This window comes from Salvelinus namaycush, chromosome 31 (assembly GCF_016432855.1).
Source record: "Salvelinus namaycush isolate Seneca chromosome 31, SaNama_1.0, whole genome shotgun sequence".
NCBI lineage: Eukaryota > Metazoa > Chordata > Actinopteri > Salmoniformes > Salmonidae > Salvelinus > Salvelinus namaycush.
In genome coordinates this window covers 23828258-23848593 of record NC_052337.1, presented here as the reverse complement: position 1 = coordinate 23848593, position 20336 = coordinate 23828258, and the positions used below count along the sequence as shown (strand labels likewise).

The 20336-nt window shown below is 46.5% G+C and overlaps 1 protein-coding gene across 1 annotated transcript in view; it reads right to left on the bottom strand.

Annotated features, from left to right (window-relative positions):
- Window positions 1-332: 332 nt before the first annotated feature.
- LOC120025517 (transmembrane protein 132C-like) overlaps window positions 333-20336 on the bottom strand; it is a 48461-nt gene continuing 28457 nt past the window's right edge. The window contains exons 2-8 of the mRNA XM_038970085.1: window positions 13817-13960; window positions 11132-11303; window positions 6253-6396; window positions 4286-4494; window positions 3223-3520; window positions 2954-3145; window positions 333-1784 (exon numbers count right to left, since the gene is read on the bottom strand). Coding sequence (XP_038826013.1) covers window positions 333-1784; window positions 2954-3145; window positions 3223-3520; window positions 4286-4494; window positions 6253-6396; window positions 11132-11303; window positions 13817-13960 — 2611 coding nt within the window. The remainder of the gene's footprint in view (window positions 1785-2953; window positions 3146-3222; window positions 3521-4285; window positions 4495-6252; window positions 6397-11131; window positions 11304-13816; window positions 13961-20336) is intronic.

The following is a 20336-nucleotide window of genomic DNA, read 5'->3' as shown; positions in this document are numbered from 1 at the left end:
TAAGCATACAACACTTGTCACCATCCCGTATTAATGAGGTCTGGTCATTAATTTGGTAAGTTGGTCATGTGTGTGACTTAATGGAAAGGAAGTGACCTTACACGTATTAATATGTGTATACTCTATGTGTACTAGAAAGTGTATCCTCACTAAGTTGTACACATTTAAACACTTAAACAGGTTCAGAACACACGCACACACACACACACACACACACACACACACACACACACACACACACACACACACACACACACACACACACACACACACACACACACACACACACACACACACACACACACACACACAGACAGAACCCATGTGGAGTATCACTGTGGTTGGCCCATGGGTGTGACTACAGGCCATAGCATGTCAGGTAGTGGCCCCTTAGGCTCCCCAGCTCCCCCAGCCTGACTGGCCCAGTTAAAGTCCACTCCGTTCCTCTTCAGGGCAGCCAAGTGCTTAATGTCCAGTGTGGTGAAGGTGGTGAACTGGACCTGATTCCTCTTGCTGGTGGGGGAGTGGAGTGGATCGCTGCGGGTTGGCTTGGCTAGGAGGGTGGCTGAACCCTGAGCCATGGGGTCCAGGGTGGGAACCTGCTGGGAGCTGCTCCTCCTACCCAAGGTGGCAGTCCTCTCTGGGATAGCACTCATACTCAGGTTGCTCTCCAGAGCCCGGTGGCTATCTGTGGAGCATTGTCTCTGCAGGATGCAGTGGGACTCAATAGAGCCGTGGTTCTCCCGTTTGATGGTGGAGACCTGGGGTGGGTTGTCCGGCGCTGGCCCTGTGCTGGTCCCCAGCCACACCCAGTCGTGCCTATGCTCCTTGGGGCCGTTGGGGTCTGGGTTGCCCTGGACGGTGATCTTGTCGACCCGGAAGCAGAGATTATAGGAGGCGCAGTTGAGCAGGAAGGCCAGGATGGCCAGGACAGAGACTCCCACCAGCGCGAAGATGCCAATCTCCAGGTCTGACATGGCTTTGAACGTCTTCACCAGGTCACTCTCCACCACCTGGGGCGGCTTGGGCTGCTCTTTCTGGGGTGGTGCCTCTGCTTTGGGCATCTTTTTCTTCTGGTTGGGGTTTTCAACCAGGTTCCCCCAGTCTCTCCCCTGTCCTCTGCCCAGGCTTCTGTCCCTGCCAGGTCTGCCAGACACCTGAGGTTTGTCCGTGCCAGGTTTTCCCTTGGTGGTGGTACTACTATCAGTGTTGGTGGTGGTGCTGCTGATGCCCTCTCTGATGGTAGAGATGCCACCTCCAGCCACTTCCTGATCCCTGGCTGTTGACGTGGTGACATCAGTTACAGTGCTGTCCTGGCAGTCTGGCACAGTGCTCCTGAACGAGCGTCTGTCTCCGTCCCCCTCGGTCAGAGCCCGTAGTGAGGTCACAACTGGCGTGAGTTCCTGTGGTGATGTCACGACTGGCTCAGGCTCTACCTCTGACTCTGAACCTTCACTGCCATAGCCAGTAGCACCACCACCAGTGACCCCTCCGTCCGTCCTGCTGCCTTTCTGGAAAGTGACCCTAAGAAGCCCATTGCCCACCACCAGCTTGCTCTTCCTCTTAGACTTCTGGCACTCCTCACAGATCCTCAGCTCAGCTTTCACCAGCGCCCCCTGACCCTCACCCTCTGCCACCACAAATGCTGACTGGGGGGTCCGGCGCACAGTCCCTACACTCTTGTCCCCGGAGGTCACAGTCAGGGAGTAGACGCTGCGGTCAAAGAGGTCCAGAGGGGTCACTGAGCCGTCACTGAACTGGATCCAGCAGCTGACCATTGCCTCCTAAACATGGAAATAACACAGAGACAGGAGGGCTTGGAATTCTCTAAAATAGGTCAAAATACAATCAGGAAATCAATATTCTCCCCATGTGCAGAGTGTCAGACATATAGAACATCAATTAATTTCCAAATATTCCCTCTCATAAATAGATGTGTTAATGCATGAGTAGGTGGTAAAGCAGGAGCTGATAGGATTTTGCATCTTTCCACAGGATTCTCATGCAACCCAATGATTCACAATTACACAGTTATTTCAATTCCTGCATTAGCGTTTTGTCCGTTGGGTTGACATGATAGCTAATCCCTAATTTTGTCGGTATCTAAGAATTGCCTCTGTTAATCTCACTATAATTAGCTTGGGGGCTATTGTATAACAGACCACAGTCCTATTACATCATGGCGTGAAACTCAATTTAACCACAGGGGGTCAATATCAGTATAGATGGAGAATACAAACCATTAGCACTAGCCACCAGAGGGTGCAATATAAAATAATTACTCCCACCACAGTCAGTCCAATAGAACCATAGAGCTGTTAGCTGATAATGAATGATTGGAGCCAGAGTCATGGCCTATATTCTGAGGTGAAATACATTTGCATAACTTGGAATTATACTTTACATGGCCCATCATAGAAACAAATGGGCATGTGCACTAACTCCGTTCTAATAGGTTGAGTATTGACTGGGTCAAGTTAGCGATTGGCCAGGCCTCTGGCAGCACAGGGCTGTCATAGTGCTGGTTATAGAGTATGGACTACTGCCTAATGGTATCCCCACTCACAGTTTGGGAAGTGTTTTTGAATGGGCATGCTGCCACGGCTAATGTGTGAGCTGTTAAACTGCGTCCATGCACTCTGTCTGGCTCACAGCGTGGCCACAGTACTACAGTCCTGAGCTGTGGACACTATTAACTCACACACACAGGAATCACAGGGACAAACCACATGCTGCTAGGCTAGCAGGTTACTGTTATTCACTGTGAAATGTATTATTTTCTTGCTGAATATCTGTGAAGAGCTTTGAGGGTACAGATTTTCCACTATTACTAATCGTTCACCCCTCAGCTTCAGAATGGCACAATGTGAAGTTGGGGCTTGTTCTTCGGATGTACTTTATTTTGTATAATAGTTTTGAATCAGGTTTGATATTACATCATTTGTCTATTTACCTGTTTGGGTCTCTGCATGACTTCCTGTATTGTAGCCGTGGCAATGATGGCCATGTTTCTCCCTGGGCTGAGCTGGAGGGACAGAGAGAGGCCAGAGACCAGCTGCACTCCCAGCTCTGTCACACTCACTTTGTCTTCCAGAACCCTGACCATCCGCTCAGCCAGGATCGAGTCAGACAGAGGAGACATCACCTGCAACATTATACACACACATTAGAATACACACAAACAAACACACACATGCACACACACAAACATATACACATTACCTGTAGAGTGGTGGTCCCTGCAGAGCGTCCCTGCAGTACCGTCCCAGCATGTAGTCTGGCTATAGATTGGTCTCCCACCCTGAGAGAGTAGCGCACCAGGCTGGTGACATCCACCTGCCAGTCTGGCCCCAGGAAAGTCTCCAGAGACCCCCCCAATCCCCCTACCATGGGGTCTGGAGATGGGTCCGACGACTCGGCCACAAAGGGTGTGAGCACCCTGACCACAGTGTGTTGGTACTGTAGCATGCAGCCTCTGCTCTTCCTCATATCCTCCTCTTCCTCACTGTCCCAGCTGGTCCTGAGAAAGCAACACTTAATTGTATACTCTTACGAGAAAACTGTCAGATGGAAGAGGTTCAAGAAAAATCTGAGAGTTGAATGGGTTTGGGTAGCTAGCTCTGACACCAACCATAACCATGTAAACATACCGTGTAGCTCCAGAGAAAACAACAACACCCTACACAATACATCCATCCACCTCAGTGTATTGAGTAAGAACCAGGCAGCGGTAAGACGCTCAATATTGAGTGAGACCCTACTGACCTGTCTTCTATGGGGTATAACACACTAATGTAACTAACAGTGATGTGATGATAGATTATTATTATAGAGTACAGCAATATGCATTAGTCAAGGCTGATAAGCTGGAAGATTTCTATTCCCTACCCTCTCTCTCATAGTACTTACTGTATTATTGGAATCATCTATCTGTCTGAACAGCACAGCTCTAGTCTATGAGGCTTCTAAACAAACAGGCTTTAGGACTCCTACTTAGATTTGTCAAATAATGGTTTTGGATTTCATCCTTTGTCACTATGCAGTGGGTCACTACTAGTGGCTCTTGGGATGATTTGTTATTAAGATTTTGTGCAAACAAACTGTCAATCAAATCCTTCTTTGAATCCTTCATGAATGCCAAACTCCAGCCTTGCTGCAGCAGGTCTTGGCATCAGCTCTCTCATCAGCTCTCTCTGTGGATTTCTAAATAGTATTGACAAAGGCTTACATTGGTATGTGGCCAACATTGGTATGTGGAGAGTTGTTATTAAAAGCAAAACCATACCTCTTGTTGCCGGCGGCCACGGGGACTCTCCAGCCCTTGATCTGGCTGAGTTCGGGGTTGGCTATGTCGATAAGCAGGGGTAGGTGGGGCATCCACACACTCATCTCCAGTTGGGCACTCAGGTAGCTGTAGGTGAAGTTGAGCACCATCCTCATCCTCCCCCTCGTCTCCTTCCCATTAACAAACACATAGTCACAACGATCCGACACCTGGGGGGACACAGGGGGATGCTGAGCTATTAAAAAACACAACCTCTTCATGAGGAGTTATGTGACGTGGATAGCAAGCTGAAGTCTACTTGCCCATAATGTACTAGCCCATTAATTCCTTTGTCATTTGAGGTCCCTGTGCCCATTGTCACATAGGCTTCGGTTAGATTCAATCTGGGCCACCGAGTATCCACATTATAGTGCGATTAAAATGTTTCCGCTGCATATGTCGGTTCAATCGGAAATGACTGTAAAATGTTCAATTGTGTTATAACGCAGATCTTGTGCGATCCGGATTTGATCTAGCCCTAAGCCATCTAAGATTTATCAATCTAAGTGCTAACAGAGACAGAAGAAAGAAAGAGCATGCTGTGGGACCATCATATTGTATCTGTGTGTATGTGTATAGAAATATATCCATGCTCGGGAGACCAGATGATCCTTTACCCTGACCCCCTCCCTTTGCTCTAAGAGGGGTCACTGACTGGGAAGAGAGAGTGATATAATAACTGAAAACATTTCTACAGTCTTCATAAGTGATAATACAGAAATACAAACCCGCCCTTACCTTGAAAAGATTAGCTCAAGTGAGTAACCTCTTAATGGAAAATGCTAGGCTATAATACAATTTCCTCACTTGCTCTCCTGCTCTTTATCTAGCTTTTTCAAAATTTGCTGGGTGAATGTTCTCTCTCTCTGTTTCTCTCTGTCTCTCTCTCTCTGTCACCCTCTCTCTGTATGTCTCTGTCTGTCTCGCCCCTTCGCTGTCTCTTTTCATCTTTCTGTCTCTCGCTCTCTTATTGGAGTAAAGTCCCTATGCCCTTGGCTCCACGAGATCTGCTCTAATAACATGCATTTCACATGCAAGTATGATTTTTATTATGGTCTCTGAATGATTCTGAATATGATAGTCATAAGGATGTTCGTCTTGTTCTCTTGCAACAAGTAGATATAGATATAGATATAGAATCTCAATTTGAGCCAGTTTGCTGCAGCAGGAAAATAATCCTGCAGCAACAGGACATGTTAATTATCATGTGGATTATAATTCATGGACATTTTTGTAGGGGTTGATACATTTTTCGTAAGGGAAAATCAAGTCTGAAATTTCAAAGTGGAAATTATAAACTTCAGCAGTGTCACGTTCCTGACCTGTTTTCTGTTGTTTTGTATGTTTTTAGTTGGTCAGGGCGTGAGTTGGGGTGGGCATTCTATGTTATGTGTTTCTATGTTGGGTTAAATGTGTTGCCTGATATGGTTCTCAATTAGAGGCAGGTGTTTGACGTTTCCTCTGATTGAGAACCATATTAAGGTAGGCTGTTCTCACTGTTTGTTTGTGGGTGATTGTTCCTGTGTCTGTGTCCGTTGCACCACACGGGACTGTTTCGTTTGTTCATTTCGTTTGGTTAGTCTGTTCGTGCGTTCTTCGTGTTATTGTAAGTTCTCATGTTCAGGTCTGTCTACGTCGTTTTGTTGTTTTGTAGTTATTCAAGTGTATTTCGTGTCAGTGTTCGTCTTGTTTAATAAATTCATTCATGTCTTCATACCTCGCTGCGTGTTGGTCCGATCCATGCTCCTCCTCATCCGAGGAGGAGGAATTAGACGAACGTTACAAGCAGCCTTTTTAAACCACAAATACACTACAAGTTTTAATTGTCCTGCATTGCAGGAAAGTTCTCCTGCAACAAGGTGATCAAATTAAAATCCTACACCTGTAGAGAAAAAGTGAACTTTGAAACAGGGCTTCCAAAGCTGTACCTTCAGCACGTTCTCGTCAGTGGACCTGCAGTTGGTATAGTTGGTGACATCGGTGACAGTGCCGTCAGCTTCCACAGCCAGAGTCCTGACTGGGGCAGACACTTTCTTACCAGTCAGAACAGCTGTGTTCAGCACATCACTGTCCTACAGGGGATAGATGGGACAGAGTGACCGTGTGAGGCAGGCATTTAACCACACACTCACATTCATTCACATGTAAGCATGCATGCACACAAGAATACACACACACACACACACACACACACACACACACACACACACACACACACACACACACACACACACACACACACACACACACACACACACACACACACACACTCACACACACACACACACACACACACACACACACACACACTAACACACACACACACACACACACATACACACCCACACACACACACACACACACACACACACACACACACACACACACACACACACACACACACACACATACACACCCACACACATTTACACAAAGATTGGCATGCACATGTACACACACTCGCATGAACGCACACACAAACATACAATTACATGAACACGCACTCACCCACTTCCTTGTACAGTTAAGTCTGTGCATATGTTTAACTGCTTACCTCCTAAACATAAATAGACAAATCAAGGTTGGTCTACGGCTGATAAGTTCTCTCTTATAGCTCTATAACCCCTCTTTGAACATGGGTTTTAAAGTGTTTTCTGGCCATGATACTCTCTAATAATATTGGTTCTAATCTAGGAGGCGTGGGGGTTGATACAGTGGCTGATGACTGTATGGCCCAGCTGATGTAGATTTAACTGCAGCTCTCGACAGATGTTGCAGGGCAGCCTGTAAGTCATTCTGAACTCAGCAGCACAGCACAACAGCTGCTGACCGCAATTCAGAAAGTCACCAAAACTGACTACCAGTACAATAAAGTTGTATTGTATTGTATTGTACAGACCTACTGTACTGAAGCAATCCCTATGGGATTTGTAGTACCAACACCGTTTTGAAAAAGGGATTAATTCCTGTCACAAGTACACAGGTGGTAATACCATCTTCTGACAAACCAGATCTATACCTTGTACTTGTACATTTGGAAAAATCGTATAAAGCATTGTGGCTTCGTTATAAAGATGTTTCATTCCTCCCTATGGGGGCTGTTTGATCCTCAATGAACGTCAACTGCATTAACATTGAAGGAGAGTGTGACCTGGGCCAGAACAGCCCTGATGTTATCAAAGCTAGAGGCCAATACAGCTGGCACTCAGCTGTACAACAATGAACACATCGACACCCCCCTGACATCCCCCTCTCCAGGGCTCTCTCAATCATGTACAAACACATTTTATTGTTATTTTATAGCCAACGTCTCCTCCATAAAACATCAAACCAGATGAGAGTACAATAGACATACATTTACAGTAAACCCACTGTCACGATCGTTATGAGACGAATGAGTAGACCAAGGCGCAGCGTGTGAAAAGTACATATTTTAATAGATGACGAAGACGTAACACGAATACTTAATCAAAACAAAACAACAAACGACCGTGAAGCTACAAACGTCAGTGCATACACAAGCTACAAACGTTAAACATAGACAATTACCCACAAACACCTAAAGCCTATGGCTGCCTTAAATATGGCTCCCAATCAGAGACAACAATAAACAGCTGTCTCTGATTGAGAACCAAACCAGGCAACCATAGACTTTCCTAAACACCTACACTGAACACAACCCCATACATACTACAAAACCCCCTAAACAATACAGACACCCTAAACTAGACAAAACACACAAACATCCCCCATGTCACACCCTGACCTAACTAAACTAATAAAGAAAATCAATATAACAAAGGCCAGGGTGTGACAGTACCCCCCCCCAAAGGTGCGGACTCCGGCCGCAAAACCTGACACAGAAGGGGAGGGTCCGGGTGGGCCTTCCTATGGTGGCGGCTCGGGTGCGGGACGTGGACCCCCCTCCACCATAGTCACTACCCGCTTTGGTGGCGCCTCTGGAACGGCGAGTCCCGGACTGAATACCTTCCCATAGGGCGCCACTGGACGGAAGGGCAGCTCCGGACTGAGGGGCAGCTCCGGACTGAGGGGCAGCTCCGGACTGAGGGGCAGCTCCGGACTGAGGGGCAGCTCATGACTGGCAGATGGCTCTGGCGGATCCTGGCTGACTGACGGCTCTGGTGGATCCTGGCTGACTGGCTCTGGAGGATCCTGGCTGGCTGGCGCTGGCGGATCCTGGCTGGCTGGCGCTGGCGGATCCTGGCTGGCTGGCTCTGGCGGATCCTGGCTGGCGGACGGCTCTGGCGGATCCTGGCTAGCGGACGGCTCTGGCGGATCCTGGCTGGCGGACGGCTCTGGCGGATCCTGGCTGGCGGACGGCTCTGGCTGATCCTGTCTGGCGGACGGCTCTGGCTGATCCTGTCTGGCGGACGGCTCTGGCAGATCCTGGCTGGCTGGCGGCTCTGGCAGATGCTGGCTGACGGCTCTGGCTGGTCATGGCTGGCTGACGGCTCTGGCTGGTCATGGCTGGCTGACGGCTCTGGCTGGTCATGGCTGGCTGACGGCTCTGGCTGGTCATGGCTGGCTGACGGCTCTGGCTGGTCATGGCTGGCGGACGGCTCTGGCTGGTCATGGCTGGCGGACGGCTCTGGCTGGTCATGGCTGGCGGACGGCTCTGGCTGGTCATGGCTGGCGGACGGCTCTGGCTGATCCTGTCTGGCGGACGGCTCTGGCTGATCCTGTCTGGCGTACGGCTCTGGCTGATCCTGTCTGGCGGACGGCTAGCGGCTCGGGACAGACGGGCAGCCTGACGGCTCGGGACAGACGGGCAGCTCTGACGGCTCGGGACAGACGGGCAGCTCTGACGGCTCGGGACAGACGGGCAGCTCTGACGGCTCGGGACAGATGGGCAGCTCTGACGGCTCAGGACAGACGGGCAGCTCTGACGGCTCAGGACAGACGGGCAGCTCTGACGGCTCGGGACAGACGGGCAGCTCTGACGGCTCGGGACAGACGGCAGACTCTGGCCGGGTGAGGCGCACAGTAGGCCTGGTGCGTGGTACCGGAACTGGAGGTACCGGGCTGAGGACACGCACCTCGAGGCTAGTGCGGGGAGAAGGAACAGGGCATACTGGACCCTGGAGACGCACATTAGGCCTAGTGCGTGGTGCCGGAACTGGTGGTACCGGGCTGGGGACACGCATCTCAGGGCTAGTGCGGGGAGAAGGAACAGGGCATACTGGACCCTGGAGACGCACATTAGGCCTAGTGCGTGGTGCCGGAACTGGTGGTACCGGGCTGGGGACACGCATCTCAGGGCTAGTGCGGGGAGCAGCAACAGGATGCACAGGACTCTGGAGGCGCACAGGAGGCTTGGTGCGTGGTGTAGGCACTGGTGGTAATAGGCTGGAGACACGCACCACAGGGCTAGTGCGTGGAGGAGGAACAGGGCTCTGGAGACGCACAGAAAGCCTGGTGCGTGGTGTAGGCACTGGTGGTACTGGGCTGGGGCGGGGAGGTGGCGCCGGAAATACCGGACCGTGCAGGCGTACTGGCTCCCTTGAGCACTGAGCCTGCCCAACCTTACCTGGTTGTATGCTCCCCGTAGCCCGACCAGTGCGGGGAGGTGGAATAACCCGCACTGGGCTGTGTAGGCGAAACGGGGACACCATGCGTAAGGCTGGTGCCATGTATGCCGGCCCGAGGAGACGCACTGGAGACCAGACGCGTTGAGCCGGCTTCATGGCACCTGGCTCAATGCCCAATCTAGCCCTGCCAGTGCGGGGAGGTGGAATAACCCGCACCGGGCTATGCACACGTACAGGAGACACCGTGCGCTCTACCGCATAACACGGTGTCTGCCCGTAATTTCGCGCTCCACGGTAAGCTCGGGGAGTTGGCACAGGTCTCCTACCTGACTTCGCCACACTCCCTTGTAGCCCCCCCCAAGAATTTTTTTGGGCTGACTCACAGGCTTCCTACCGCGTCTTCGTGCTGCCTCCATTCGCCGGTATCCCTCCTCGCACTGTTCCAGAGAATCCCAGGCGGGCTCCGGCATTCGCCCTGGGTCGATCGCCCACCTGTCGATCTCCTCCCACGTAGTATAGTCCAAATCCTGCTCCCATTGCCACAAATCCTGTGTATGTTCCTGCTGCCGCTTGACACGCTGCTTGGTCCCGTTCTGGTGGGTAATTCTGTCACGATCGTTATGAGACGAATGAGTAGACCAAGGCGCAGCGTGTGAAAAGTACATCTTTTAATAGATGACGAAGACGTAACACGAATACTTAATCAAAACAAAACAACAAACGACCGTGAAGCTACAAACGTTAGTGCATACACAAGCTACAAACGTTAAACATAGACAATTACCCACAAACACCTAAAGCCTATGGCTGCCTTAAATATGGCTCCCAATCAGAGACAACAATAAACAGCTGTCTCTGATTGAGAACCAAACCAGGCAACCATAGACTTTCCTAAACACCTACACTGAACACAACCCCATACATACTACAAAACCCCCTAAACAATACACACACCCTAAACTAGACAAAACACACAAACATCCCCCATGTCACACCCTGACCTAACTAAACTAATAAAGAAAATCAATATAACAAAGGCCAGGGTGTGACACCCACACAGTACTTAATTGCACATCCAGCAAGACTGTAATTCAACTTACAGTCACGCTGCAGGGAGAATAAAGTGGGGGTGTTACTGTTTATGCAACTACTGCTGTGCCATACAAACCCAGGTGCATCTGCACACAGGTGCATGCACGCATACAAATAAAATGCCACACGTGCACACACATAAAAGGCACGCACACATGCTCCTCACCATGACCAGTGTTGTCAGGCCTACGTAGTCTCTCTGGGTGGTATAGATCCTCATGATGCCAACATCCTTGATGTGTCCTGTTTCCAAACGCCATGTGATCATCTGGCTCTCTAATGGTTGCTCAGTCAACTCCTTGGACTCAAAGTCAAGCTGCAAGACCTCCAACAGACCCCTGTCATTCCAGAAATACAGTTACATTCACATTCTGCATCCTACTGATATTCACTGTAGCATTCAATACAATGTGTCACAGCTCATGAATGGACATGAATACTGCAATCATCAAGATGTATGCTGCAATCAAGTACAACAAGACCCTCTTATATCTAACTTGCACATTCAAACCCACAGTGTTATTATAAAATGATCATAATCTGACCTAAACCTTGCTTATAGTGTATGTAATACAGAGATGGGCAACTGGTGGCGGGGGAGGGGATGGGTGTTCAGACCACTATTTGGTCAAGCAGTTGCTAGACAACAGATGTGCGGATGTCCTTAGTGGCTGTCCTTGGTGCTGTCAGTAGGATACTGTGTTGTATTATTCACTGTTTCCCTCCCTCCTGCTCTCTTCATCTTCTCTCCTCAATATCTACCTCCTTCCTCATCTGTCCATTTGTCTCCTCCATCTCTTCTCCATCTCTCCTCCATCACTCTTTCATTCTCGGATCAGGCCCGCAGATCAATCCCCCTCCCCCAACTTTTTGTCAGCCTCTTCAGCTTAGACCTCGAGATAGCTTTGCTCTACATATACTTATTCATCAATAAAAGAGATTGGACAGGATTCTATGGGGGACATTTTCACCATGATTCCACTCAATTACTTCAGCACAGGAATGGAGGAGAAAAAGGTGGTAATTCCCCCTCTTTTTCCTGGAAACCCTCTCTGGGGGCTTTGGGGGTCGTAGCTTGTAAATCTGTGGTCTTATCATCAGTTTCAGAATGCTGGGGTGGGTAGGGGGGTAACTTCTGTCTACCCCTCTGGGTGTTCACTGGCCTGTTCACTGGTTAATACCGCTGCCAGGACTTGGAATATCTGTGCTCCTTATCTTGCCCGGAATGTGCCAGCCAGCGGTTAAGCCCGGATAACGCACTGAGGATTACTGATGATTACAGATAAGTGGGCCGGACAGGCGGCGCGCTGAGCCGGGTTGGAGTGTGTGTGTGTGTGTGTGTGTGTGTGTGTGTGTTTGTCTGAGGGGGATGGTATGTGCTAGGAGGTTGCTGGGCAGAGGTGTGTTTTTACATCTGGATCAGGAAGTGTTGTGATAGCACCACATAATTGTCCATGTTGACATCATTGACGCTGTGCTGACTAGTGGTGGCTATTCAGCAGCCTGATGGTCTGGGGGTAGAAGCTTTTGGCCAGTCTTACAGTTTTTGCCATGATGTTCCTATACTGCCCGCGTCTAAGTGATGGAAACGGGAAGAACAGGCCATGGCTCGGGTGGCTGGGGTACCTGATGATCGTCTTGGCCTTCCTGCAACATGTGGTGTTGTAGGTGTCATGGTGGGCAGGCAGTGTGCATCCAATGGTGCGTTCGGCTGAGCGTACCACCCTCTTTAGCGCCTTGCGGTCACTGGCGGTGGAGTTGCCGTACAAGGCTGTGATGCAGCCTGACACTATGCTCTCGATGGTGCTCCTGTAGAACACTGTGATGGCCCTCGAAGACAGGCCAGATTTCTTCAGCATCTTGAGGTGCCGTGTTGTCTGACCATTTCGCCTCCTCAGATGTGTATGCCGAGGAACTTTAAGTTTTTGACCATCTCCAATGCGGCCCCGTTGATAAGGACGCTCCTTTGTTTTGCTGATGTTGAGGGAGAGGTTGTTTACCTGTCACCACCCCGTCAGTGACATCATGGAGAAATATTCTAAACTGTTCATATCAACACAGTTGATCCCTCCCCCACTGCGATAGACAGGAGGATTACTAACGTTATTACTGATATCATGATAATCTCAAAGAGCCTTACAAACAACTGATTGACATTGTCATCTACTGTATGTTATTCCTTGTAGTTATAGAGCAGGTTTCCCGGACACAGATTAGTGCTACAGTCTATTTCTCCATTGAGGAATGCTTTTTAGTTCAGGACTAGGCTTGATCTCTGTCCCGGAAACTGGCCCATATTCCATGAGATTATAACTAGGGCCCAGTTGTTCCTGATCACATGACCTGACCAGGGAAAACTCTGGGCCCAATTTACGTATAACATATCTTATAGAAACCAGGGAAATAAGTGCCTTAAGCAAATATCAGTGCAGCTGTGCCACATCTATCAGTTCAAAAAGTACTGAATAGTCACTTCAGTCTATTTACAAGGAGAGTGATTAATCACAATGTAACAGAGATCTGCTCCACACAATAAACGGCTGTCTGCACAGCTGCCGGGACCACACCAACAAGGCAACTGATGAAATTAATTTGTTTTTTTCCCTCGATCAAGTCCTAGAATTGCAATCTGTTCTTCTTCCTGACATTTTAACGAAGAGAATTCTGAGAATCTGGAAAGCTATAAGAAACAACCTTTTTGTTTCTTCTACCTTTCTCTTCGGACAAATGCTGTACATCAATAATCTCACACTTCTCATACCAGTAAGAACATGACAAAGGAAAGCCATTATTAAGATTTAAGAGAGCCTACAAAACTCAAGATATTTGAGGAAAATGAAGGGCTACACACCTTTTCCTGGGATTGGTGGTCTTCCTCTGACACACGACAGAGATGGTGTTTACGCCCCTTCTGCCAGGCTCCAGGGCGATGTCCCATACGGCTGAGTCACTGGGCCTCGCTGTACTGAACGACATGCCCTTCCTCACTGTGGCTCTGGAACACATAGAAACACACAGGTCAGTTAACACACACATACACACACACAGGTCAGTTAACACACACATACACACACATAGGTCAGTTAACACACGCATACACACACACACACACACACATAGGTCAGTTAACACACATACACACACACAGGTCAGTTAATACACCCACAAAGGCCAGTTAACACACACTCATACACACACAGAGGTCAGTTAACACACACATACACACCCATAGGTCAGTTAACACACACATACACACACACACACACAGGTCAGTTAACACACACATAAACACACAGGTCTGTTAACACACACACACACACACACACACACACACACAGGTCAGTTAGCACACACATACACACACACATACACACACATAGGTCAGTTAACACACACACATACACACACACAGGTCAGTTAACACACACATACACAAACAGGTCAGTTAACACACACACACACACACAGGTCAGTTAACACACACACACACACACACACACACACACACATACACACACACACAGGTTAGTTAACACACATATACACACACAGGTCAATTAACACACACATACACACACAGGTCAGTTAACACACACATACACAAACAGGTCAGTTAACACACACACACACAGGTCAGTTAACACACACACACACACACACACACACACATACACACACACAGGTTAGTTAACACACACATACACACACAGGTCAATTAACACACACGTACACACACAGGTCAGTTAACACACACACACACACACACACACACACACACACACACACACACACACACACACACACACACACACACACACACACACACACACACACACACACACACAGGTCAATTAACACACACATACACACACAGGTCAATTAACACACACATACACACACAGGTCAGTTAACACACACGTACACACACAGGTCAGTTAACACACACGTACACACACAGGTCAGTTAACACACACATACACACACAGGTCAATTGACATGAATACATAAATTCACAGGCTACTTAAGGGGAACACTTGAGGTGATCTCAACAGCATAATCTGTTTGAGTGTTATTGAACCATGATTGAATGCTGCAGGGGAGGTGGAGCTATCTGAGGAACACCTGAGAGCCTCAGATAATGATAGCAGCCTGACATAGTCAGCACAAGGCTCAGATTCTAAAGCTGCCTTCAGGCAAACTCTCACATAACACACATTCACATCAAAACATGCAGTGGTTGGTCAAAGATCAACCTAGAGGAAGCTCTACATGTTACTTCTACCAGTATGATTGTACACTCTTAGAAAAAAAGGTGCTATCTAGAACCTTAAAGGGTTCTTCGGCTGTCCCCATAGAACCCTTCAAAGAACCCGTTTAGGTTCCTGGTAGAACCTGTTTCGTTCCAGGTAGAACCCTTTTCACAGAGTGTCAAACCAGCGTTGAATAGAACTTGTCACGGGTACATCCTGTGACAAGGTTATAACATCTACCGAAAAGACAGAAATGCCAACAGAGGCGGTGTTGCGGTCTATATTCAGAACCACATTCCTGTGAAGCTTAGAGATGATCTAATGTTAAATACTGTTGAAGTAATATGGCTACAGGTTCATCTGCCTCACCTAAAGTCCATTCTTGTGGGAAGCTGCTGTAGACCACCAAGTGCTAACAGTCTGTATCTGGATAATATGTGTGAAATGCTTGATAATGTATGTGATATCAACAGAAAAGTACATTTTCTGGGTGATTTAAATATTGACAAGCTATCATCAAGCTGCCTACTCAGGAAAAAACTTCAAACTGTAACCAGTGCCTGCAACTTGGATCCGGTTGTCAGTCAACCTACAAGGGTAGTTACAAACAGCACAGGAATTAAATCATCAAAATGATCACATTTTTACTAACGCTGCAGATATTTGCTTTAAAGCAGTATCCAAATCCATAGGATGTAGTGATCACAATATAATAGCCACATCTAAGAAAACCAAAGTTCCAAAGGCTGGGACTAAGAGGTCATCCAATAAGTTTTGTTGTGATTCATATGTTGATGATGTAAAGAATATTTGCTGGTCTGTGATGCTGCACTTGACTCATTTATGAAACGACTTATTCCAGTTACTAATAAGCACGTACCGATTAAGAAAATTACTGTAAAAACTGTTAAATCCCCTTGGATTGATGAGGAATTGAAAAATTGTCTGGTTGAGAGGGATGAGGTAAAAGGTATGGCAAATAAGTCTGGCATGCCCAACTCTCTGGCAGCCCAACTGGCAAACATATTGAAAATTAAGAAATCATGTGACTAAACTAAATAAAAGAAAAATAAACTACACTAGGAAACAAATATAAATTACATAAAGGAATGATAGTAAAAAGCTTTAGGGCACCTTATATGCAATTTTGGGGAAAAAATCAAACTCGGCTCCTTCATTTGTTGAATCAGATGGCTCATTCATCAAAAAGCCCACTGATATTGCCAACTACTTTAATGACGTTTTCATTGGCAAGATAAGCAAACTTAGGGATGACATTCCAGCAACAAACGCTGACACTACACATCCAAGTATATTGGACCAAATTTTGAAAGACAAGAATTGTACTTCTGAATTACGTAAAGTCAGTGGTGAAGAGGGGAAAAAATGATTGTTGGTTGTCAACAATGACAAGTCACCAGGGTCTGACAATCTAGATGGAAAATTACTGAGGATAATAGCAGACAATTTTGCCACTCCTATTTGCCACATCTTCAATTTAAGCCTCCAAGAGAGCATGAGCCCTCAAGTCTGGAGGAAAGCTAAAGTAATTCCGCTACCCAAGAATAGTAAAACCCCCTTTACTGGCTCAAATAGCCGACCAATCAGCCTGTTACCAACCCTTACTAAACTTCTGAAAAATTGTGTTTGACCAGATACAATGCTATTTTACAGTAAACAAATTTACAACAGAATTTCAGCATGATTATAGGGAAGGACACTCAACAAGCACAGCACTTACACAAATGACTGATGATTGGCTTAGACTTCAGTGCAGCTTTTGACATTATTGATCATAGTCTGCTGCTGGAAAAACGTATGTGTTATGGCTTTACACCCCCTGCTATAATGTGGATAAAGAGTTACGTGTCTAACACAGAGGGTGTTGCTTAACTTTTTAAGGCTAGGGGGCAGTATTCGGAAGTTTGGATGACTGAGGTGCCCAAAGTAAACTGCCTGTTACTCAGGCCCAGAAGCTAGGATATGCATATGCATGGTATAAAACACTCTAAAGTTTCTAAAACTGTTAAAATAATGTCTGTGAGTATAACAGAACTGATTTGGCAGATGAAACACCAAGGACAATCCATCCAGGAATTTTTGTTTTTGTTGAGGTCATTGGACTTTTCAATGCTTTTCTGTGGGAAAGTCTAATAATTACGACCCAGATTGCAGTTCCTATGGCTACCACTAGATGTCAACAGTCTTTAGAAATTGTTTCATGCTTGTTTTTTGAAAAATGAAGAAGTATTCGTATTCTTTCGAAGTATCCCTCAGAAGGACTCTAGTCTTTTGGCGCGCTCCTCGTTCTTTTTCTCCGGTATTGAACACAGTTTATTCCGTCTTAAATGTTATCGATTATTTACATATTAGGGTAACTGAGGTTGGATTAGAAATGTTGTTTGAATTGTTTGGACAAAGTTTACAGGTAACTATTCAGATTCCTTTATAGGCATGTTGGGCGAGTTGGAACAGGTGTATTTCTGAATCAAACGCGACAAATAAACTGACATTTTTGGGATATAAAGAAGGACTTTATCGAACAAAACGCCCATACGGTTTGCAACTGCACATGGAGACAAAGATCGTACTTTTTGGAGAAATTTCCTCTGGTCTGATGAAACAAAAATAGAACTGTTTGGCCATAATGACCATCTTTATGTTTGGAGGAAAAAGGGGGACGCTTGCAAGCCGAAGAACACCATCCCAACCGTGAAGCATGGAGGTGGCAGCATCATGTCGTGGGGGTGCTTTTCTGCAGGAGGGACTGATTAAATGTCAGGAATTGTGAAAAGCTGAGTTTAAATGTATTTGGCTAAGGAGTATGTAAACTTCCGACTTCCGACTTCAACTGTAAATATGATGAGTTTGCGGCATATTTCAGTGATAACCAACATTGCTTGACTGAATCAAGCAAGACCTGATGAGAAGTTTGATGATATGTGCACTAGCCTACCACGCAAAGGCATTATGTACTTGTTTTACCTCACAACTTAAGCCTTCTACCTGCCTTCTTGATCCTATCCCCACCACCGTCTTCAAAACAGTTTTTGAATGAATATCTGAAAAAGTGCAAGCTGTTAATCATTCCCTGTTCCCAGGCAATTTCTCACTGCACTAAAAACTGCTGTGGTGAAACCCCTTCTGAATAAAAGTAATCTAGATTCTTCAGCTCTTAGCAATTTCTGGGAAATCTCCAACCTTCCATTCTTAAGCAAAATTCTGGAGAAATTGGTGTTCAAACAGCTAAATGATTTTTTAAGTGTCAACTCTATTTTTGAAAAAAATCCAATCTAGTTTTCGTGCCCACCACAGCACAGAGACAGCCTTAGTTAAACTTGTAAATTATTTTCGAAACAACACAGATGCCAAACAGTTCTCTGTCCTTGTACTCTTGGATTTAAGTGCTGCATTCAACACTGTTGACCATGATGTCCTTCTGGACAGAGTAGAGAGGTGGGTTGGCCTCTCCGGTTCAGTTCTAAATTGGTTAAGGACCTATTTAACTTCTCTAGGATAGGGGGCAACATTTTCACGTTTGGATGAAAAGCGTGCCCAGAGTAAACTCCCTGCTACTCAGTCCCAGATGTGAATATATGCATATTATTATTAGTATTGGATAGAAAACACCCTGAAGTTTCTAAAACTGTTTGAATCATGTCTGTGAGTATAACAGAACTTATTTGGCAGGCAAAACCCTGAGGACAAACCATTCAGATTTTTTTGTTGTTGAGGTCACTCTCTTTTCAATGGGTTTTCATTGGGAATCCAGATTTCTAAGGGACCTTCCTGCAGTTCCTATCACTTCCACTGGATGTCAACAGTCTTTAGAAATTGGTTGAGGTTTTTCCTTTGAGATATGAAGAATTAGCCCCGTTCAGAATGAGGCTCCAGTGAAGTGTACTGTTTGTTAGGCGCGTGACCAGAAAGCATGCTACACATTGTTTTCCTCCGGTATTGAACACAGATCATCCTGTCTTCAATTTTATCGATTATTTACGTTGAAAAATACCTAAAGTTGTAATACAAAAGTAGTTTGAAATGTTTGGACAAAGCTTACAGGTAACTTTTGAGATATTTTGTAGTCACGTTGTGCAAGTTGGAACTGGTGTTTTTCTGGATCAAACGCGCCAAATAAATAGACATTTTGGATATATATCGACGGAATTAACAAAAGGACCATTTGTGATGTATATGGGACATATTGGAGGGAGTCAGTGAGGGCAGCGCAGATTAAATGTACTGTTACGTAACAATCACATCCAGGAATGGAGAGAACATTCTAACATCACGTGCATAAAACAAAACACTCACAATGGGGCGACCGTTAGAGATGTTTGGAACTCACGCATGAAAGGGTTAAACCGTATTAGTTATTTAAATACTTGGATGGCTCACAACTTTCTCCAGCAAAATCAAGACAAGACTGAGGTACATATTGTTGAAGCCAAATCACAGAGAGAGAATCTAGCCACACATTTGATTTCACGGGCAATAAAGATAAAACACCAGGTAAAAAACCTAGGTGTTATTTCAGATTCTGAACTAAATTCCTAAATTCCTCATAAGGAACATGACTGAAATAGCAAGGCTAATAGCAAGGCTTTAACAAGGCTAATCTGAAAACAAGACTCCCTAAATTCAATCAGCATATCGATTGTGCTACCAGGGCTGGCAAAACCCTGGATCACTGTTATTCTATCTTCCGCGATGCATATAAGGCCCTCCCCCACCCTCCTTTCGGAAAAGCTGACCAGGACTCCATTTTGTTGCTCCCTGCCTATAGACAGAGACTAAAACAGGAAGCTCCCGCGCTCAGGTCTGTTCAACGCTGGTCCGACCAATCTGATTCCACGCTTCAAGATTGCTTCGATCACGTGGACTGGGATATGTTCCGCATTGCGTCAAACAACAACATTGACGAATACGCTGATTCGGTGAGCGAGTTTATTAGCAAATGCATCGGCGATGTCGTACCCACAGGAACTATTAAAACATTCCCAAACCAGAAACCGTGGATTGATGGCAGCATTCGTGCAAAACTGAAAGCGCGAACCACTGCTTTTAATCAGGGCAAGGTGACCGGAAACATGACCGAATACAAACAGTGTAGCTATTCCC